Genomic DNA, 24,341 nt, shown 5'->3' with positions numbered 1-24,341 from the left:
TATTAAGACTTTAGGGACTTTCAAAACTTGACGTCTTTTCGGAAGACTACGGGGCTTTGCCCCCTGCTCGCTTTGAGAGCCCATCCCCCAACCGGGGCACGCTATGCTCCTGCCACTTTGCGATTCTGTGGGGTGAATGGGGGGGTCGGGAGGGAGTTGGGCTGAACACGCGCTAAAGAGATGCGGTCTGATCAACTGCTGTCTTGTTACTGTCATGCTGCTGCTGTCATGCTGCTGCTGTCAAGCTGCGTGTTCTGCTTGTCGCGCGTCGATCATTTAAAAGCCTGTACAGCAGCTGCCCTTTTCTCTCACTGCCTTGTGTCGGGGGAAGTTAAATTGTCTTCTGAGAAGATCACGTATCGTCTCCTTCCAAGCCTTCCAAGATTTTTTTATATAACTAGAGAGAAATAAATGGATAGGAGTGGCAAGCTTTGCTGAGCTGAATGGCCTGTCCTCGTCCAGATTTTTCTAATGTTCTAATGTTATGCTTTCAGCTGTCGCCAGTTAAGACTATGCAGCACACATCAGTTAAAAGGTATGAAAGCTTCAGTACCATTTGCTCCCTTAAACGTAGTCACAGAAATTTGGAATAAAAAAAAAGAAAGAAGATCAATATTTGGATTACATTGTTCACAAGATGTTACACTACCTCTTGATCTCGTCCACCACTCAATTGAACCCCTCTAAATTAAAAAAAAAACGCCAATGACACCTACATGTGCCACTTCAACTTTGTGAAAAAGAAGCTAGCTACTGTATATGATGGTCCTCTTTCAAATATAATTAGAATCCTTATACAGAAAAAAACAGATATGTATGTGGAAGATTGTTTTTCAGTTGTTACTGGCCTCAACCAACATTGGGACGCACAGTAGTCCTCGCTGCTGTTAGACATGCAGTTCTAGTCGTACAGTTCGTGTAGACTGTTTGTTCTTTCCGTTTGTGTGACTTGTCCTTTTTCACTTCAGTGCTGTCAGATCCTAAACTAGATGTGCTGCATTTTCAATTTGGGTAGTTCATGGCCAGTGTATTTTTCATAGTATGTTCATCAAGGTAGTTACGGGGTTCTTACTTTACTTAGCCATTAAATCTCTCTGACAGTATTTTGTCAGGTGATGACAATGTCATTTTATGCTAAATGAGGGAGACCAGGCACCGGCATCCCACTATTTGATTATTTTTTTACGATATGAAAGGTATGGACTTGCATGTCTCACTAGTCATTTGCAAAAGATCAACAGACATTATTAGTTAGGTAAGTTCATTTTTACTTTAGAGAAGTCTGCACTCTTGCAATAAAGTTTTAGAATGGCCCAAGTAGAATTTTCATGCCAAGAACACCTTTGCACTTGACGATATGGGGTATGTACACTTCTTTAGTCTTGTTTTATTTCCCTTACATTTCTCACTTACTAATGAATAGCTGTCTCATATCAAAATGGCAATTGAATGGGACAAAATACCAGAAGTCACAGAAGTACAATTCATGGAAGGCTAATTTGTCAGCTTGCTGTTCATTTTTATATGTATAACTAGCTGAAATACCCAGTGTTGCCCGGGAGGAAAATAAAGTGTTTTTTTTTTAATTGTTTGAGAAAAACATAATTAAAAAAAACACAACTTTAAAAATAAAAATAAATTAACAAACAATAAACCTGGGTTAATTTCCTGGGTCCTCCCTGCGTGGAGTTTGCACGTTCTCCCCGTGTCTGCATGGGTTTTCTGCGGTGGGCTGGCGCTGTGCCTGGGGTTTGTTTCCTGCCTTGTGCCTGGTGTTGGCTGGGATTGGCTCCAGCAGACCCTAGAGACCCTGTAGTTAGGATATAGCAGGTTGGATAATGGATGGATGGATAAAGACTCAGTAATGTGTTTGTCTTGCGGTCTTGTATGTATGTTATCATCCAGTTGACACTTGGAACCGGCCAACTGTATTTAATTTGAAAAGCAACAGGGGGACGGTGGTGCTCAAACATAAAGAATGTTGGCAGTCATGTCCAGTTTGCCCTTGTGTTTTTTTTTAACTGTTTGAGAAAAGCATAATTAGAAAAAGGCAACGTTAAAAATAAATTATGAATTAAGAAACAAAGACTCACTAACGTCCTTGACTTGCAGTCTTGTATGTATGTTATCATCTAATTGACGCTCAGAACCAGCCAACTCTATTTAATTTGAAAAGCAACAGGGGTGCGGTGCTGCTCAAAAATAAAGAATGCTGACAGTCGCCTGGTATATACTAACTGTGTAAGCCCGTGCTGTTAAAAGCACGAGATTCTAGAAAGTATTTAAATTGTCAGAACTACTCTGGGTATCTCTCTACTAGAAGCATTCATTTTGCCGAAGTGCTTGCATCGTTTGTGTATTAGCAGCTAAGCGACTGTCTTTCTTAGGAGGTTTTCTTTTGCCGGTGTACTGGCGTCGCTTGCGTATCCTCAGAGCTGGAGCCCTCACCCCGACTCTACGTCTCACTTCTGGGCCGGACAGAGACACACACTCCCACGCATAGAACTCTATTTAATTTCAAAAGCAACAGGGGCGCGGTGGCACTCAAACATAAAGAATGCTGGCAGTCGCCTCCAGTTCACCCTCTGGTGGTCGTTCCGAGTGCCAACTGGATGATAACACGCATACAAGACCGCAAGATCAAGAAGGGGGTGGGTTATGGCTGATTTCACTCTACAGTATTTTTAGTCGACCAATGAGGAACATGTGTACCAAGTTTCATGAAAATCGCTCCAGCCGTTTGTACGTGATCCTGTGTGCATTCATTATCTGTGTGAATATGTCTGTTCCACCTATGTCTATACTAATGTGTGGCTGTCCTCCCACATCCCAAAGATATGCATGTAAGGTTATTTGATGATTCTATACTGGCCTCATGTTGGTGTGTGTCAGAATGGGCTGTAAGATGGGCTGGCATCCCGTCCAGTGTTGGTTGGTTACCTTGCACCTTGTACTTTTCAGGTTCAACTCTAGCCCTTGCGATTCCCAATAGGATTAAACAGGGTTGGGAATGGCATGATATTTTGTTAGAGGTAAACAAACAGATATGTCAGTGTTTGTAAAACCAAATGTAAAAGTAAATCATGAAATTAAAAAAGTAAATAAGTAATTCAAAATAATAAAACAGATACATTTACAGAAAAATGTACATAGACACACAAACACATACATACATACATACATAAAAACATTCCCTCCAGAAATGCTGAGGAAAAGTAGCCAACAATGAAACACACAGTGGAGTTTTACAAGATTTGCATAACTCTAGCTCCTTTACAGCTGATAAATAAATGCTGGGCCATTCCATGTCTTGCAAAGTGCAGCACACGATTTACCTCTGGCATTTGTTCAGTTTATTCTTGTTTAAGACATATCCTCCTAACAGAGTTAAACAAATTGAATGTTACAAGATATATTATATCTCTTGAAAACAAAGGATTTATTCTGGGTAGTATTTATTTAAAACACAAATCAGTTAAAATGAAAAAATAGCAGTAGAATGCAATTCTTTTAGGAATTTTAATGCCAAGGGTTATGTGTTGCTAACTCAGTTACAGTATATCAGCCCCCAGTCAGTAGCAGGCACAGGAGTAAAGTAAAGTTTATTATCAGCATATTATTCCAGAAAGGAGGGATTCTTAAGGACTAGCTACAAGCTGAGAACAAAGAAAGCTTATAATATCAAATCTGCAAGAGTATGGCTAAAGCATTTTGGCCTCTTAACTTAAGGGGGTGGACTGAAATCCAAAAGGAAACAGCTTCAAAACTTCACTTCATTTTACAATGTATCTGCTTACTCTGATAAAAGATGATGTAGCAATGTACTGAACTGGACAGAGCAGGTCACCTTATTCTTAGCAACAGCCTTCATCTCCTGCCATGGAATCCAAATGAACAGAACAACAGGTTTCAGTGGTGCTAATGCAATTACAAAGGTTTCTCTAATAACCAATTAACATTTTAAATAACTAATTAAGGATAAGTTAAAGGAGTTTATCATTAGGACACTGAAGAAATGGCTGCTGAAAGCGGAACATTGAGATCATATGTGAATAATAAATTAAAATGGACTCACTAGTCATGTCTTGGTATCTTTAAATCAATTTAGAAATATCGTGATAAAAAAGATATACATTTTTATGAAAAATTTGAAAATTTCTCTGTGTGTTGAGACATTTTTATATATTAGTTGGTGATTCTTACCTTATGCAAGCATTGCTATTTATTGATTACTGATGTTATAATTCCTGATAATCATGAGAGGCCAGGACATATCTATAATACTACAAAGAGTCCCTCACTTTTAAATCCTTTCCAATGCTTTTCTTATGGGAAAAGAAATTCAAATAATCAAGTACAGTTGGAGTTGAGCTCAATAATTGTGAAACACACTGTTAGCAGGGTGAGAATGAATGAACTAGCTCTGAATGTTATGTTGACAATTAGTTCATTCTTCAGTGATTTTTTAAATCTGCCACAGTTTTTTACTTAATGGAAAATGGGCAACTTTAAGTGTTTTTGGAGAGTACCTTCAAATAGTTAAGAATTAAAGAATTACTCAGGTGGTTTCAGTATATGTTCTGTAAGGCCAAAGAGTTTCATTAAAAGTTTATAAACCAATTTGTGAAACTGATAAGCTGTATAATACTGGATTTATTTTTGTAGAGTTGCCCATTTACGAGTAGAGGCCAGGATGACACATGACACGTGCTGTGTGCCATTTGATTTTAGTTTTTATGAAGTAAGAGTCATATTTGCATACCATACATTAAGAAGTTGGTGTGTGTTGTCTCCTTACCTGTTCATTAATTTTATGCACATGATATTATAATCAATCTGAAGCTTAGAGGGTTTCAACTCGGGGGAACCTAAGGGTTACATCTGTGATTTTTTTTGGATGATGTTGTGGTTCGAATTCAAATTAACACCCCAGAATTGGAGGTAAAACCGTTCAGTAAGAAAGAGTGGCTTGCTCTTTGCATTTTAGTGGGGAGTTGCTTTCTCAACTGGAGGAGTTTAAATACCTTGAGGTCTTGTTGGATTGATGGATGGATGGATTAAAAGGCAGAAGTCTACGTGACCATCATCATCATCACGTCCTTCCGTGAGAACCCTAAATCCAAAGAGGACTGTTTCATTTATGTTAGGTAGAATGCCCAGAGGGGACTGGGCAGTCTCATGGTCTGGAATCCCTGCAGATTTTATTTTTTTCTCCAGCCGTCAGGAGGTTTTTTTTTGTTTTTTCTGTCCCCCCTGGCCATTGAACCTTACTCTTATTCTATTTTAATTAATGTTGACTTATTTTGGTTTTTTATTGTGTCTATTATTTTTCTATTCTTTATTATGTAAAGCACTTTGAGCTAATGTTTGTATGAAAATGTGCTATATAAATAAAAGTTGTTGTTGTTGTTCATGAATGAGGCTACAATATAAGGTGATTATAACTTATATTGCCTTTGAATGGTTTTTAATTCTGTGTACACACAAACACTCACACACATAAGCAGGAGTGTGCTGCTGTATACTGTATGAGTGGTGAATACACTTTGACTTCTACTTCAATCTCAGTTATGATTTTTAGGTCAACTCAACAAAAGGTCAAACCACAAACACTACACGAAGAAAAACCAAAAACTGCTGTTTAACAAAAATAGCATTCCACTGAAGAGATTCCTCAACAGCTTCAAATTAATTTCATTTAGTTTAAAATGTGCTTGTGCTATTAGAAAAAAAGCAATTGATATATACAGCCCTTTCTCACTAAAATGATGCCTATCTGTAATTCTGAGGACATGATATTGACTCTTCTTATAGAAGATCTATAATGGAGGAAGATTAATAGGGGATTGAAGTAAAATTTCAGTTTTAATTCTGACCAACTGAATTTAAAAATATAATGTTAACAAAATGGGTGACAATGGTGCACTGCTTAGTATTACTGCCTCATAATTTCAGTGTACTAGGCTTAAATTCTGGCTTAAGTATATGGTGTTTGTTCACTCTCCCATGTCTGTCAAGTTTGCTCTCTAGTAACACCAGTTTCTTCCAGCCATATACAAAACATGTGCACATTAGTCTAACTGGTAACTCTAAAATGACATTTTAGTATCAAGCTCTCTGATGGACAGGTCTGTTGTGCTGTTCAGCACCAAGTGACCATAAACTGAGGATGCAGGCAAGAAAATTATTTAATTAACACATTAAAATGTACAAGAATTGTATGAACAATGTGTAAAAACTGAATAGTGTGCCTGGTCAGAAAATCATACCATGACCATGCTTACAAAAACAAGAAAATAAATAAGAAAAGCCTCATCAAGACACTTATGATAGACACCACCTGAATTATAAGATATAAATTCTATTACAGTGTAGACCCATTGAGATGCACAGATTTTTCATTCATTTTGCCAAATCTATTTGGATTCCTATTCCTGAGCCTGCCATGATTTTGGTGCTATCCTTTTTGAATCCTTTTCAATGAACAATTAAATTTCGAAGGAACACCGCTTTATGCTTCGGACAGAGGTTTGGAATGGCATTCCTCGTTCACTTTTGTAGACATTTTTAATATCTTTGATAATAAAGTCTTCTCTTTTTGGGCCCGTGCAAGCAATAAGCCTGCCTTTCGAGTTAATGGTTATGCTGCCTGAGCTAAGGAGGTCTGCTCTTTGAATGCTGACCTGTGCTGAGGGCAAGTCTACCTTTTGCTTTTTGAAGCCTGCTTCCTTTTTGATATTTTTGAACATTATGTTTTTATACTATTTAATATTATGTTTTTGGACTTCTCTAGCGCCTTTAAATCCATCCAACCTCTGCACCTTAGGGACAAGCTGACTGAGATGGGAGTAGACTCACACCTGGTGGCATGGATCGTGGACTATCTTACAGACAGACCTCAGTATGTGCATCTTGGGAACTGCAGGTCTGACATTGTGGTCAGCAATACAGGAGCGCCGCAGGAGACTGTACTTTCTCCGGTCCTGTTCAGCCTATATACATCAGACTTCCAATACGATTCGGAGTCCTGCCACGTTCAAAAGTTTACTGATGGCACTGTTATTGTGGGCTGCATTAGGAGTGGGCAGGAGGAGGAGTATAGGAAGCTAATCAAAGACTTTGTTAAATGGTGTGACTCAAACCACTTACACCTGAACGCCAGCAAGACCAAGGAACTGGTGGTGGATTTTAGGAGGCCCAGGCCCCTCATGGACCCCGTGATCATCAGAGGAGACTGTGTGCAGAGGGTGCAGACCTATAAATATCTGGGAGTGCAGCTGGATGACAAATTGGACTGGACTGCCAATACTGATGCTCTGTGTAAAAAATGTCAGAGCCGACTATACTTTCTGAGAAGGTTGGCGTCCTGCAACATCTGCAATAAGATGCTGCAGATGTTCTACCAGACAGTTGTGACGAGTGCCCTCTTCTACGCGGTGGTGTGCTGGGGAGGCAGCATAAAGAAGAAGGACGTCTCACGCCTGGACAAACTTGTTAAGAAGGCAAGCTCTATTGTAGGAATAAACCTGGACAGTTTAACATCTGTAGCACAGCGACAAGCGCTAAGCAAACTCCTGTCAATCATGGAGAATCCACTGCATCCACTGAACAGTGTCATCTCCAGGCAGAGGAGTAGCTTCAGTGACAGACTTTTGTCACTGTCCTGCTCCACTGACGGACTGAGGAGATCACTCCTCCCCCAAACTATGTGACTCTTCAGTTCCACCCGGGGGAGTAAATGCTGACATTACTCAAAGTTATTGTCTGTTTTTACATGCATATTTATCATTCTTTAATTTAATATCGTTTTTTGTATCAGTATACTGCTGCTGGATTATGTGAATTTCCCCTTGGGATTAATAAAGTATCTATCTATCAACAGGATCATAACACCTTGCAGAGGAACACCAAAAAGGCACTAGTGTTAGTTTTGTTACTTAAATTGGTGCTTTAGTGTTCTTATTTAGTATGATTTGTACACTTCTGCATTAAAAAAATAATATAAACAACCACCTATTAAATATATGTATATATAGATACAAATATACATATAGAGTATATACTGTGATATATATGTCAACACATTCAGGATGCTAGATGCCGTCTTCCCTGCACCATAGAGGTGCCCCGGATTACCGCAGGGCACCATGGGAGATGGAGTTTAGCTTCACAGCCCTGCTGGGTGCCGCCGTGTGATGCTGCAGGGAGACACAGAGATTTTTATTTTCCCTATAGTCCAGAAGTACTCCCAAGTCACCGTTACAGAAGAACAGAAGTACTTCCAGGCTGAAGAAAAATGTAATTCTCCATCTGACCCGGAAGTGCTGTCAAGTCACATAAACAGAAGAGAAGAAGCACTTCTGGGTCAAGGACTATACAAAGAACCATGGGAGACCCAGCAAGCGAGCCGGAGTTAGGAGGGAGTGTGACAGAGCTGCTGGGAGGAGAGGAGGAAAAGAATTGTGTTTATTGAATTGTGTTTGGTGGATGTGCGGCTTTAGAGGCACTATTGCAAAGAAGGAAGGACTTAAAAATTGTCCAAAGGCTTCAAGAAAACCAAACAGGAACAGGCAGGGTATTTATTCAAACAAGAGTTATAACTTTAATACAAACAGATAAAGCAAACAAGCAGTGACATGGCCAAGTCAGTGGTCAGGTTAGACTGTTACCCACATCAACATTCAGGCGACAGGCACGTTACACGGTGAGGCTGCGAACCTGCGAACCTGCAGTTACCTCAGCAAATGACAAACAATCCCTGCGTCTGTTAACAGAGTTTCAGCACACAGCACAGCTGGGGGATTGTCAGGGTCTCAAAAATCTCACAACCTATAAAACTATAACTTATATGCAGCATGTTTTGTTTGGTCTTTTAGTCTAAAGAACTTCAGTTTAAGATTCTTGATTTTTGTTTTGGGCACTTTGGTAATTTGTGCTTCGGTTTTGACTCTGGCTCAATTTTTCATGATGTTTACAAGATCATCTTCTCTGCAGTCACAATTATGAAGACTCAGGGCAATACTGAGAAGAAATAATATTATCAACTGTACACACTTTGGTTTATGGTAAAATTCTTCAAAATGATACAAGCGCAGAAGTGTAGGGAATTATGAGGGCTAATACTTTACATCTAGTATTCCTCCCTATCCCTCCTATGCTTCACTTTCTCCCCACAAACAGTAATGTGTCACAAATGTAAGAATGAATTGGGGAACTCCAATACTGTACATAACAAAGAAGCAGTATATGGCGGGTGCTCATACTTTAAGGTCTTACAACACTCACTAATTCCTAAAGCATGATTTAAGAGGGTTGGAAGCCTTAAAGTTATTATTTTTGTGCCTTATAGCAGTCCTTGTGTGTATTAAGCAAACTAATCTGATTTTCTTTTAGCTTTATGTTTTTCTAATATTTGTTTCTGTCACTTTTATGTAAATTCCTCATTTTGATCATTTGCCAATTACTGTTCATTAGTGATGGTCAAAATGCAGTCAGAGACACTGATAATGAATGGTGAAAGCCAGCAAAAATGTAAACAGCTGGTGTGTTTATTCTTTTTAGCCTTATGATATGAGATTTAAAAAGAGTGTTAACAGCAGCACAAGGCTGAACTCACAATGCTAAGGGAAAGAAGCTCCTCCTTAACAATAGAACAGCATATAAGATCTTCCCCTGAGATATTTCACTCGCCTCCTCTAAGGGGAAAAATTAAAACTTTAAAAAGGCAGGCGTCTCTTGGCTCAGCTGACCATCTTGCTCACTTTCTTGCTCAATACCAAGGGATAATATTTGGACAATGTGAAACACTCTATTTATAGACCCTTCCTATACTGCGTTTTCAATTAGATTTTTTTTTATTTGCAATACTCCCTTTACCTAACCATGCATTGATGAATGACTTGGTGAATGCTGTTCCCAAGGCAACTGGGAAGATTTTGGTGGACAGCTCAGCTTCAACTTGAAACAGTGGTGGTGTCTACAAGGCATCCTGATTTTAGCGTTTATTACTTTTAACTGGTTCAAAGCAGTTGTGTTCTTATGCACTGGACAGTTTTAGAAATAAAAAACACTGTTTGCCCATCAGTCTTACAAAACAAACACAGTATTATATACTATAGTTATAGTTTAAACCAAGATATTTTACAGTGTTGCAGAAATACAAAACAAAAATTTTTAAATTGCATCTAATAATACATTCACTTATATTTACTGAAACCTTGGACTGGAATTCTGGCCGAGTGACTGTCTCCCTACCTCTTTGTGAGTTTTCACGTGCTTTTTAGGTTAACTGGAGACTCTAAAATGGTTCCATATGGATGTACATGTGCTGGGATGGACTGGTGCCGTGTCCAAGCCTGCTTCCTGCCGAGTGCATGATGCTGCCAGAACAAGCTCCACATTTTAAACTGGATCAAGCAACTCTGATGATGAATGTAGTGTATCACTTAAAAGACAAATCAGCCTGACTACTCATGTAATCACCTTATCGATGAAATCAAGTGCTCTATTATAATGGAAAGAAAGAAATATGAAGAATAGCAATACGTAGACCAAATAAAACATTATTAAGCACCAGTAGGGACACAGAATACAGTAATCCCTCCTCGATCGCAGGGGTTGCGTTCCTGAACCCCCCGCAATAGATGAAAATCCGCGAAGTAGAAACCATATGTTTGTATGGTTATTTTTATATATTTTAAGCCCTTATAAACTCTCCCACACTGTTTATAAATATTCCCTGCACAGTTATACAGCATAAACCCTTTGTATTCTCTTTGATATTAGGTAAGATTCATTGAAATTATGTATGTAAACACACTGTTTATATACAGTAAAACCTAAATATTATTTTAAAGATATTGAGTGTCTCCGATATCACATATGTTACAGACATTACGATAGACAGGCCACCAGCAATAAATACGTACAATGCAAGAAAAATAGTATACTGTAAATGTGTACAGTGACACTAAACGTACGTACATGTACTAAGTACTGTAAGTAGAAAATTAATTATGGTTACTCACCAACAATGACACAACGACTTTTCCGATAACGATGAGTTTAATTTTACTGCACAACAAAGGAGAGCATTACAGCTCTTCTAAAGGAGCTTCTTCAGGCGACTGTGTAGCACCGCCGTTGTTCTTCTTCTGGCAGTCTTCAATCCAAATCTCTAAAGCAGATTCCATCCAGACTACTGCCTTATTACATCCACTTACAACTCATTTTGCGCCCTGGTTAAAAGGACACTGCAGCCGTAGATCTTATATTCTTTTCCTCCTTTTTAAATAAAAAAAATCGTGGACTCACTGATGCCGTAATGGCGTCCTACAGCGGTATAACTTTTCCCTTCCTTCAACATATCCAAAACTTTTACCTTTTCGGCAATCGTTAGCATCTTCTGTTCAGGACACGGCCCCTGAAGCAGTAGTAGGAGCAGATCGTTTTGAAGCCATAACGAAGGGCTCGACTACGCACAAAGATAAGCACAAAAGAGCACAAAAGTTAACTCTTTACACAGCGGAACACGTTGATGCTGAATGAGCGAGACAAGACTTTCTGGTTAACGCCGCAGAATCGAATTCGGTGCTCCGTCGATGAGCCAGTCAGCACACAGGTACTTGCCAATAGCGACCCTTGTATGAAATCAACTGGGCAAACCAACTGAGGAAGCATGTACCAGAAGTAAAAAGACCCATTGTCCGCAGAACCCGCGAAGCAGCGCGTAATATATTTAGATATGCTTACATATAAAATCCGCGATAGCGTGAAGCCGCGAAAGTCGAAGCACGATATAGCAAGGGATTACTGTATAGTATAAAACATTCCTCAGAATATGCACTTCACCAGCCCTATTTTTTTCTACCAGCAAATATTACCAATTACATGAAAATAACAAATTTTAGTCCACTAAACTTTAATAAAATTGGGACTGTGAAAAGAAAATACTGAATACAACACTACAGAATAATCTCTACAACAGTCTTTCAGAGCTAACAATATGTCCTCCTTTAGCCAAGGATTGTTTAAAAAAATTAATACAGATACTGAGCTTACTAAATTGGGTTTGTGATGAGAATTATAAACGAATGGACTTTTGTTTGTTTAAAATTTGTAAATACAGACTATTTCATGTCAAGATTAAAGCAGAAAAAAACACAATCTATTAGTCAGGTAGGAGAAATGAAAACATGACAGACAAAAGTTTGGCATGTGTTGCTCTTGTCTGTATGGGTTACTCACCAGGTATTCTAGTTTTCTCTCACAATAAAAAGATTTATGCTTAATGTAACTGGGTATTCTAAATTAAACCCTGAGCGGTGCTGTGTGTGTAAGGCCACTGTGAGCTTGAACTATATTTGTTTTGAATGGCTTTATCAATCTTTAATGATGGATAGTATTCCAAAGCTCTGTACCAGTGATATTTCAATTCTGATATTAATTGTAGTTTTAGTTTTTATTTTATGTTATAAAATTAATTTTTATTTTTATTTCGTTCTAGTTTTCAGTGGAGTCAAAGATTCCTGAATGTTTAACATTTACATCTGGAGTCAGAAGGATTTCATTTCCCTAGAGTGACTAATGGACCACAAAATGTGTACTAAAATTTCTTATTAACTTAATTTTCGCTTTACTTCTAATGATAATAATAATAATAATAATAATACATTTTATTTATATAGCTCTAGGTTGTATTTCCCATATTGCGGTTATCTTCACCCTGTCACAGAATATAAGGCAAGGGAGCACTGCACAAGAAAATCATTTGGGCCAGTTTTTCTCATGATCTTGTTCTTTTGGTCTCCTATTGTTCTATGATTGCAACCATAGATGAAGATGAAGATGTAAAATGGACTACCATTTTTACAGATCCAGAGAAACCAGGTGAGGTGTTCTAGGCAGGTAATTAGAGTACTTCATTGGGGTCTCCAAAGCCACCGGTAGAGGAAAGAGAGGCATACCCAGAACATGCTGGAGGGATTACATTATGGATGGTCAATCACATGCCACAGTAACATTTTTAATGATAAATAACTCAAACTAACCATTAGAGACAGCAAATAGATTAAATAATCAACTGTGCTCTTCTCTAATTTTTTCCTTATCGTAATATGTAGTGCTGAGGAACACAGTGGTGCTGTCAATACAGTTGCAGTAGGAAAGTAAGAGATGACCAGAGGACCCTACCATCTTATTAACTAACCCTATGCCTGACAGATCAAAATTGACCCAATACCTCAAAAGAATTGCAATAAACCTGAGCAGGGTTTTCTGGGGTTAAATTTGCTGGGATAGTGTGAACAAAAGCTGAAAAAGGAGACTAAGGTCTGCATTTTTAAATAAAAACATAGCAGCGTGGATACAGTTTTAGAATAGTAGATTTGATGTGAGAGCTTGTGGTCAGGTTCTGAGGATAAATAAGACATATCACCTACAGAATGAACAGATTAGTGAGTGTTTTCTTAAAAACTTTCCAAAGGTTTGAGATATTGAGATATTTACTGGAGGTGTAATGCAATAACTTCACCCCACTTGACTTCTACACATTCTTTTTAACTAGGAAAGGAAGCTGACTTATTACAAAGGGCTATTACTTACAGCAATGAGTATCTGACAGGAGCTCTGCAGGACCTCAATGTACTGATATTCAACAATGCAGCCCATTACAGAGATGTAGGACTGGCTGTCAAAACTCTTGACTCCTGTCGCTGGCATTTCTTTGCGAACGCATCCAGGTCCGTGTTCACTCCACCATGAGTGATGAGCTGATATGTTGAAGGTTAAGAGATCACTTTCCTGCAATGACAGAAACAAGAAGATTAACAGTTCAATCAGGATTGACTCAAGTGCATGAGAATAGCTAATTGCAGCAAATACATGAAGGCATTTTCAAGAAATATCTGACTGCAGATGCAATAGGATGACTTGAAAATAAAATTCAAGTGCTAATATTGTTGCACTGATCCATAGCTTAAATGCTTAGTAGCAGTGAGATGTTTTGCATACATTAATACATCAGAGTTTATACCTGCAATTAAATGTGGTGAGTTAAGTTTATTGAAACAATTTTCTAGGGGAATTGAATGAAAATCCATTGTTATTGAAAAATGAAGAATATGTTTCTTACAGCTGCAACAAGAAATATATGGGAACCTAAGTATCAATTTCAGCCTAATTTGCCTTTGTTAAAATAACAACATAATTCATGCTGCCACATCATAACTCATTTATTGAATTAAAAATAAGAAATAGTTAATAAAAAGTGGGTAGAGAAAATGGAAAATTGAAAAAAGTCTCAAATATTCAATAGAATAGCAACACAAAAGAAATGTTTTATGAAACAAATGCACTTGGGAGACGCGGTGATAAGGCACTCCTGTATCTCACTTTTATGTGCACAGGTCAGTGCAGATGTGTCATGCAAGGAACCTAAAGCATACTGACCTTATCTGGCCTCTGACCAAATGAAAGCAAAATATTTCTTGTAAGCAATCACTGTGAAAGTACACAAACACACTAGAGTCTTCTCTCTATGCAGCTGCCAAAATCTTATCTAGGAAAAAAGATCCGAGCACATCTCTCCAGTTTTGATGTCACTACACTGGTTACCTGTGCCACTTAGAATTGACTTTAAAATACTGCTTATGGTTGACAAAGCCTTAAATAATCTCGCTCCATCCTATAATTTGGAATGCCTTTCACCTTACAATCCAAATCATAACCTTAGATCTTCAAATGAATGTCTGCTTATAATTCCAAGAGTTAAACTTAAAAAAAGTTGTGAGGCAGCCTTCTGCTGTTATGCACCTAAAATCTGGAATAGCCTACCAATAGGAATTCACTAGGCTAATACAGTGGAGCACTTCAAAAAACTGCTAAAAACACATTATTTTAACATGGCTTTCTCATTGCTTCATTTTAGTGTAACCCTGATATTCTCTATATGCATTTACTTATCATTTTTTTCATGACTCTGAAATCCACACTAACCCCGACTTTCTCTGCTGCTCTTTTTCTGGTTATCTGTGGTGGTTATCTGCGCCACCATCACCTTATCAAAACACCATGCAGTCCTTACATTGATGGATTGAAGGCCAGAGGTCTACATGACCATAATCATCTAATTCTTCCACATGAAGCCTAAAAACCATGATGACTGATTGAGATCATTTATGTTAGGTAGACCTCGGAACCCCTGCAGATTTTGTTTTTTTCTCTAGCCCTCTGGAGTTTTTTTGGTCCTTATTTATAAACTATATATATATATATATATATATATATATATATATATATATATATATATATATATATATATTTATATTTATATTTATATTTATATATATTTATATTTATATATATATATATTTATATTTATATTGATGATAGATAGATAGATAGATAGATAGATAGATAGATAGATAGATAGATAGATAGATAGATAGATAGATATTATCTTTAAAAGCACTTTGAGCTACATCATTTGTATGAAAACATGCAATATAAATAAATGTTGTTGTTATTGTTGTTCTAAGCATCTGACCAGCTGATTTGGTCCAGAATCATAGAATCAGACTTCACTGGCTAAAAAGAGCCATTTTTGCAATAATTTAGTCAGTGCTTATGATTTGCTACTAGAATAATAAGGAACATTCAAAACAGAAAGCCAAACCAACAGTTGGATATTAATCAAAATGCCAAAATGAGGTAAAAGATTGATCAACAAAATATTAAAAAGTCAATAATTTAATCGTTTTGCAGATTGAGAAATACAGGAGTAATTTTAACAAGCAATCTCTTTGTGTTAAATGTAGATTAGTAGACACTACCACCAAAACCCATATTTATGAAGCCAAGCTAATTTTACTGTGTTGAAACCCTCAAACCTGATTAATGCAATTCAGGGTTGAGGGGGACCAGAGCCTACTCTGTCAGCACTCTAGGCGCAGTGTGTGCCAGTGCATCTCAGGGCCCATTCACAGAGACACCTAACATGAATGTCTCTGGGGTGTAAACCATAGCTCCTGTGCAATGTGCAAACCCCACGTGGAGAGCAGCTGAGCGAGGGATTCAAGTTCAAGGTGCTCCATCAGGCCTTAGATGCTTTTGCTACATTATAAAGTATGTAATATCTACTCGAATCTACTTGAATCTATCTATTTTTCAAAATGTTGTTGTCATAAAAGTATGCTGTAAGCACACAATCACTCACTTCCTTTTGATTCTATGGAGATGCTGAATCTGATGTGTGTGATTTCATTTTTTGTGTAAATTCTCTGTTACACGCCATGTCTGCCCCAAACCAAGAGTACACTACAACAGAATATGAAGTGGATAATTTGGTGTGGCCAGGCTATCGTAACCCTTTTATTAAAACATACTTTCACAGGAATTTGATGTAAAATATGCAATGCTATATATGATGCTACAATGATGCACTGGTTACATATTATGTCACAGAAGCTGGGAAAGGATTGAATTCACTACAGCCTTGTCATAAGATTCACAAAATTGATGTGTATTCAGGCATAAAGCAGAAAACTGCCTTGTAGGTGTTAGTCCATTGCTGTGCAAACTCACGTGAAAAATTTAGTGTCAACACGTAACTAGACACACTAAACCTGAGGGAACTGTAAAAGAATCCAACTGCAGTACCTGAAAAATATCATCAAGACAAAGAGAGAATATAGAATTTCTACATGGAAATTCTACAGAATGAAATCTCTAAACAGTCCAACTTAAAATAAGTACTCAGTAGATAAGAAGCAGTAAGACTAACCACTAAGCCACCACTTTGCCTAATATTACTTACTATAAGGGTGCTCATGCGACTTGCCAAGTCCAGAAACCATTCATGGAGGCTGAAAGTATGGTATAATAATATGGGAAAATTATTTAGAGGAAGAGGAAGCATGACAGGGAGAAAAAAAAATGTACATTTCTGTCATACACTAAATAATATATGCCACACATACTTAGTATTTTGTGGGGTGGATGGTCCAATACTCACAATACTAATAAATCTTCATTTTAAAACCCAAAAACCATTGGAAGGGACACAGTGTTCTCTCGAATCATGGCCACTGTCGTCTCTACTATGAGATTTCCTCCTAATGTTCAGACTTCTTTTCATACTGATCATTGACAAACAGGTCAGATATGCTCAATTCCACTTCTCTCTGGCTAAGAACATTCCAGCAAATATGTTACCACATCTTCCTGTCACCTACCCTGAACAATACACACAAAAGGCACGTTTTAAAAATCTATGAGGATATTAGGGTAATGGTCCCTGCCAATCAAGAAAGCACAAAATTTGGTCTGCAGCCTGGAGATCTATATTTGAATAATTAGGACCAAAGACTGCAGCTGCCAAGGTTCAAGGATAATTAACCCGACAGATGGACAAAGATGGAATTCATAACTCTAATGCATATGGTCTAGTGTGACTAAAGATGCTGTGTGAAAGAGACTGCTTCTGGTGAAATACATACAAATGGTAACAACAGACTATTGTAACCCTCCTCCAGAAAAAAAAAAAAAATTTCCAATGGATAATCAAGATGCTTTTGTCTCTGTCCAGCAATATAACCAGAATCACAAGGATTCCCAGCCCTCAGCAGAAAACAATGAAAGTCACATTTTTTCCTCTTCTTAACCCTTAAGTCTTCTGCTAACATGCACATCCAGTTCCTTTAATCTTAAAATAAAATGTATGCCACAGGCTGAATAGGGAGACAGATGAAAAATATGAATATTTTATGAAAAATGTGAAAGCTAGATCTTTATTTTTTCAGGCATATACAATATATTTCTTCAATCTTGGAAATGTAATGTTACTATAACGAGTCTATGTAATAATAATAATTGTAATAATTAGCAGTAAGTAAAGAAAGATAATCTGTTTAAAGGATAATGAATGTATTTATCCAAATAAATAAATTAGGATAAGGATATATAAGGAGAGTGAAAACCAGCTACTGATATTCACTTATTTCAGCAATCACATAATTCTGCATAGACCTACATGAAGCATCCCATATGTTCTTCTAAAATTATCAAATTAATGACATTCAGAATGAGCAGTTTCACTCTTTCATGAACAGGTGTATTTATACAGGCAATTGCTTCAGCCTAGCATATCCAGGCAAACTTTCCTATTGTTGGGCAATGGGGAACACCTCCAATACAACAAATATTCATAATGACACCAGGGCAAGTCATGATTGACTTCACCTTACCGGGTTCACATGCACTCCTGTTGTTTACTCTCTAATCTGTCTTGTACTTACAGAGGCATGGCAATCGCCTTGTAATCTCTTGGTTTCTCATGGTTCCTGAATACTGGCACTTCCTTGGTCAGCTACACAGCTGTGGGCTGCTGCCAGCAGGTGGCGAGTTGCTATTCTTTACAATGTAAGGGGGAACAACCCCAATCCAGCCCCATGTGCTGACAATCGTTTTTCTCACATATAAAATTACTTGTCTATGCCTTCTAGATTTGACTACTTCAACATTCTCTTTTGTTCAGTTTTAAAAAAACAGCCAACAATGGTTCAAAAAACTGCATGACAAGAACAGTTCCACACCTCAGGACAATATAACAGCTAGTGTTATTAATCCGTTATCTCTTAAGAATTATTCAAATAATCCATAACTCATTCACAAAGCTGTGGAATGAAAGCTCGCAGTACCAAAGGTACACACAACAGTTCATAATATGCATACATTCTACCTCAATTTCTGCATTCTATGCATCGTGGTACATGGCCGGCCGTTCATCCCGGCCAATACACCCAGGCCGCCAGATGGAGCCCTCCTTGCAGCATGGAGATGCCCCGAATGCCAGCAGGGAATTATGGACAGTGGACTTTTAATGCACAGCCCTGCTGGATACCATGGGGGCCGCCAGGAGTCGCTGCAGGGAGGCCCAGGGACTATTTCCCCTACACCCCGGAAGTACGTCACAGTCACATGGACAGAAGAAATGACGTGCTTCCGGGATGAAGAAAAGGAGTTTTTACCTGACCCGGAATTGATAGAAAGTCACATGGACTGAGGGACAAACAATTCCAGGTCAAGGAATATAAAGGACTCTGGGAAATCCCAGACAGACCAGATGAGTTGGGAGGCATTGTGGCTAAGCGTCTGGGAGAGTGGAGAATTGATTATTGGTTATTATTATTGGAGTATTGTGGAGAGGAGGGTGCTTTGTGCACATTATTATTATAATAAATAATAATTCTGGACTTTTACCTGGTATCTGATGAGTGGTCTGAGGTTCAAGGGAGCGAGAAAGCCTCAATCTGTCACAGCATGCTTTAGGACAAGAAGGCATCTTTAGCAGGATTCAGGTTAGCCTGCGGATTAGTTTTTCACTTTTCGGTGATATATGCAAATAGAACTTACTATTCATGTCTAAACTATTTGCTAAAAACTATAACTTGAAAAATAGCAAAACTATTCATTGCCTAAATTAAAATAAACTTGATCTCTAAAAGAGGTGATAAAGCATCAAGTATAAACAACACGAAATTAAGAATACTTTGTAAACAACACTATTTAAAACTAAAACAACTGTGAGCCCGCCACAAAGATGCCTTTGAAATTAAGTCTGTAACAACTAAAGAGTGACTTTTTTGCAGGAAAAGCTAGTAAGAGGAGACACAAGTTTACCGTGCTGTCATTTTGAAACTACAGAACAAAAAATAAATGAGGATTTCTCTTACTTGTCACTAGTCTTGACTGAAACTGTCCTTCGTGCATTTCAAGGCTGGGATACAATCCTATTGCCAATTGCTTAACATACTCACCCAACCATAAATTATGTAGCTTTTTCTAACAGCTGGAGACACGTAAGTTTGCCTCCTGCTTCCAGTGGGACTAAATTTTACCAGTAACAGCAAATACCCTAACCACAACTCTAATTAACCTCATAAACATTTTTTTAGTGCTCACAGAATATGCAGTTACTTGGCCAGTCTTTGATTTGTAAATTTTCACATTTGTAAATGTATCACTTTTTCTGTAGCAATACCTTTGTATTCCAATTTTTCTCCCCTCACTTGCTGCTACTTTTCTATACATAACATTATTCACTCCACTCAATCCAGTTCAGTGCTGTAGAGACTGCAGCCTATCCCAAGAGTATCGGCTCCAAGCCAAGAATCTCGTCCAGATGGGGTGCCAGTTCTCTGTAGGGCTCACTCACTCACATACCCACAGGAAAATCTGAACTGGCCAATTAACCTAACATACTGTACATGTATTTCAGACTTGAGAGGAAAGCTGAATTTCCCAGAAAAACACGTACACAGAATTGGGGAGGAATCTGCAGTGCTTATCACCACTTAATCCTGTCTATTTTATAAAACCCATTGGGTAATTTATTTAGATATCTTAATACTTGTGTGTTTATAACTGCACAGTATAATTCAATGCATTTCTAAGTGTTATCCAGAGGTTATGAAATTTGCCTGTTTTCTTAAACGGTTTTAAAGCATTATATTCCCAGTTCCATTATATATAGTGTTATTTACAGAATCTCTTAAATTATTACATTAATGCCTGCTGATGCTGTTACATTATACTTCTTTTTATGTTTATGTGGAGGGGAGTAGAGTTACAGTTGTATGGCAATTTGATTTCATTACAAGTCTGAGAATGTTATATGTTAGCCTACGACTGGAAAAAAAACTGGTTTCCTCAAGAAAGGATTTGCATTTATTTTACAGTTGCCTGCTATTTTTATGTAATTCTTTAATATTATAATACTTTACTTGGAAAAACAGGAGAATGAATTTAACAAAAAACAGAGCTTTTGGTTTATAATTAGAGATACCTTCCCAAGCTGAATGGCAAACATCATGATCTTTTTTTGAAGTTGTTGTGGATGTTTGTATATAAACCAAATATTGCCAAAAAACTGACATTAAATGCTGTAACACTAATTATTTACTGACACAAATGTCATCAAAATCTTCAACTTGCCTACTATTTTTATGCATTCTATAGTAAGTGGTGCTGCACCAGACCATACTCTTCTGCTGAGCTGTCACACACATTGTACATACAGTGGGATGCAAAAGTTTGGGCAACCTTGTTAATAGTCATTATTTTCCTGTATAAATCGTTGGTTGTTACGATAGAAAATGTCAGCTAAATATATCTTATAGGAGACACACACAGTGATATTTGAGAAGTGAAATGAAGTTTATTGGATTTACAGAAAGTGTGCAATAATTGTTCAAACAAAATCAGGCAGGTGCATAAATTTGGGCACCACAAAAAAGAAATGAAATCAATATTTAGTAGATCCGCCTTTTGTAGAAATTACCGCCTCTAAACACTTCCTGTAGGTTCCAATGAGAGTCTGGATTGTGGTTGAAGGTATTGTGGACCATTTTTATGTGGAAGGTAATTTGTGCCCAAGTTATAAATAAGAATTTTAAAACTGGTCAAAAATGAATAAGTCAGAAGATAAACAGATATTTGAAACAATGCAGAATATACAGTGGGATGCAAAAGTTTGGGCAACCTTGTTAATAGTCATTATTTTCCTGTATAAATCGTTGGTTGTTACGATAAAAAATGTCAGTTAAATATATCATATAGGAGACACACACAGTGATACAGTATTTGAGAAGTGAAATGAAGTTTATTGGATTTACAGAAAGTGTGCAATAATTGTTCAAACAAAATCAGGCAGGTGCATACATTTGGGCACCGTTGTCATTTTATTGATTCCAAAACTTTTAGAACTAATTATTGGAACTCAAATTGGCTTGGTAAGCTCAGTGACCCCTTGACCTACATACACAGGTGAATCCTAAAATGAGAAAGAGTATTTAAGGGGGTCAATTGTAAGTTTCCCTCCTCCTTTAATTTTCTCTGAAGAGTAGCAACATGGGGGTCACAAAACAACTCTCAAATGACCTGAAGACAAAGATTGTTCACCATCATGGTTTAGGGAAGGATACAGAAAGCTGTCCCAGAGATTTAAGCTGTCTGTTTCCACAGTTAGGAACATATTGAGGAAATGGAAGACCACAGGCTCAGTTCAAGTTAAGGCTCGAAGTGGCAGACCAAGAAAGATTTCGGATAGACAGAAGCGACAAATGGTGAGAACAGTCAGAGTCAACCCACAGACCAGCACCAAAGACCTACAACATCATCTTGCAGCAGATGGAGTCACGGTGCATCGTTCAACCAATCGGCGCACTTTACACAAGGAGATGCTATATGCGAGAGTGATGCAGAGGAAGCCTTTTCTCCACCCACAGCACAAACAGAGCCACTTGAGGTATGCTCAAGCACATTTGGACAAGCCAGCTTCATTTTGGAATAAGGTGCTGTGGACTGATGAAACTAAAATTGAGTTATTTGGGCATAACAAGGGGCGTTATGAATGGAGGAAAAAGAACACAGCATTCCAAGAAAAACACCTGCTACCTACAGTAAAATATGGTGGTGGTTCCATCATGCTGTGGGGCTGTGTGGCCAGTGCAGGGACTGGGAATCTTGTCAAAGTTGAGGGACGTATGGATTCCACTCAGTATCAGCAGATTGTGGAGACCAATGTCCAGGAATCAGTGACAAAGCTGAAGCTGTGCCGGGGCTGGATCTTTCAACAAGACAACGACCTGAAACACTGCTCAAAATCCACTAAGGCATTCATGCAGAGGAACAAGTACAACGTTCTGAAATGGCCATCTCAGTCCCCAGACCTGAATATAATTGAAAATCTGTGGTGTGAGTTAAAGAGAGCTGTCTATGCTCGGAAGCCATCAAACCTGAATAAACTAGGGATGTTTTGTAAAGAGGAATGGTCCACAATACCTTCAACCACAATCCAGACTCTCATTGGAACCTACAGGAAGTGTTTAGAGGCGGTAATTTCTACAAAAGGCGGATCTACTAAATATTGATTTCATTTCTTTTTTGTGGTGCCCAAATTTATGCACCTGCCTGATTTTGTTTGAACAATTATTGCACACTTTCTGTAAATCCAATAAACTTCATTTCACTTCTCAAATATCACTGTGTGTGTCTCCTATATGATATATTTAACTGACATTTTTTATCGTAACAACCAACGATTTATACAGGAAAATAATGACTATTAACAAGGTTGCCCAAACTTTTGCATCCCACTGTACCTCTCAACTATAAAGATATACTATGGTGATACACCTCTAATCTTGGAGGACATGAAGTCATTAAGGTCATGCTGAACAGATGCTTAATTATATACATTTGCATCATTAATGTATACTGTCTTTTATGTTTTATTGTTCTGTACTGTTCATAAAACCAGGAATTGTATTTGTTATGTGTGTATACTCTTTTTTTTGTTCTCCTGGGCCTCACTTCCTCTGGTCCTTAAGGTCCACAAAGTGGCTATAATTCATATCTACTCAGTCCTTGCTTAACTTGAAGTTAGTGAATCTGATGTCTAACTGATTTTGATAAACACAGAGCACCAAATCCATTCACTTAGTAAAGACTCAAGACGTGGAGTCTATGCCAGCAGGTGTAAGGCAGGGGCCCACCCTGTACTGGGCATCAATTCACTTTTAATATGGGGACAATTTAGAGTCACCAGTAAATCTAACACACACATCTTCAGCATGTACTGTAGGTGAAAATTCCACACAGACATGAGGAGAATGTAGATCTCAAGTGCTGTGAGGCAACTGCATCTCCTACTGACCCACCACTCCACCTACAGTATATGTTTTGAAGGCAAAAACATACTGCATACATAAATAGTCTCTTCAGTTCTCCGATTCAGAGTCACTGGAGACAGAAGATCACCCTGACAGCATAGGGCACAAAGCAATCATCTTTAGACAGGCCAGCACTCCACTGCAGGGCACAAACATGCACACACCTCCACACTGGGACCAACTTAAAGTCACCAATTTACCTAATATGCAGATATTTAGGGACGTAGAAAAAAAAATCCACATACACATAAGAAGAATGTGCAACTCCATACTGACAGTGACCACAAGACTTCAACCCTGAATGCTAGATCCATGAGGCACCATCACTAGCAAATACACCACCTTGATGCCCTCTCTCTTATGACAAATGGTGTTCTGACCAAACCTTGTGTATATTATCGTTTTCATTTGCTTCTGTGATTCCAAAAAAAATGGTGACACCTTGTGAAAGATCATGTTAACAGAGATATGTCACTAACCACTGGCTATGCCACCTGGCAAGAAAGAAAGACTGCACTGCTTTAAACAATAGGCAATGTGGAGTAGTGGCTAAAGACTCAGACTTGAAAGCACAAGATGGACACTGAAATCCCAAGGCAAGCCACTTAATCC

At 38.0% G+C, this 24,341-nt stretch overlaps 1 protein-coding gene across 2 annotated transcripts in view; it reads right to left on the bottom strand.

Moving 5' to 3' along the window:
- The window catches only part of nkain4 (sodium/potassium transporting ATPase interacting 4), a 240,531-nt gene that overhangs the window by 81,826 nt on the left and 134,364 nt on the right, over positions 1-24,341 (bottom strand). For both annotated transcript variants that reach the window (XM_039735556.1, XM_039735557.1), the window contains exon 4: positions 13,603-13,800. In XM_039735556.1, coding sequence (XP_039591490.1) covers positions 13,603-13,800 — 198 coding nt within the window. The remainder of the gene's footprint in view (positions 1-13,602; positions 13,801-24,341) is intronic.

This window comes from Polypterus senegalus, chromosome 14 (assembly GCF_016835505.1).
Source record: "Polypterus senegalus isolate Bchr_013 chromosome 14, ASM1683550v1, whole genome shotgun sequence".
NCBI lineage: Eukaryota > Metazoa > Chordata > Cladistia > Polypteriformes > Polypteridae > Polypterus > Polypterus senegalus.
This window is presented reverse-complemented; position numbering and strand designations above follow the sequence as displayed.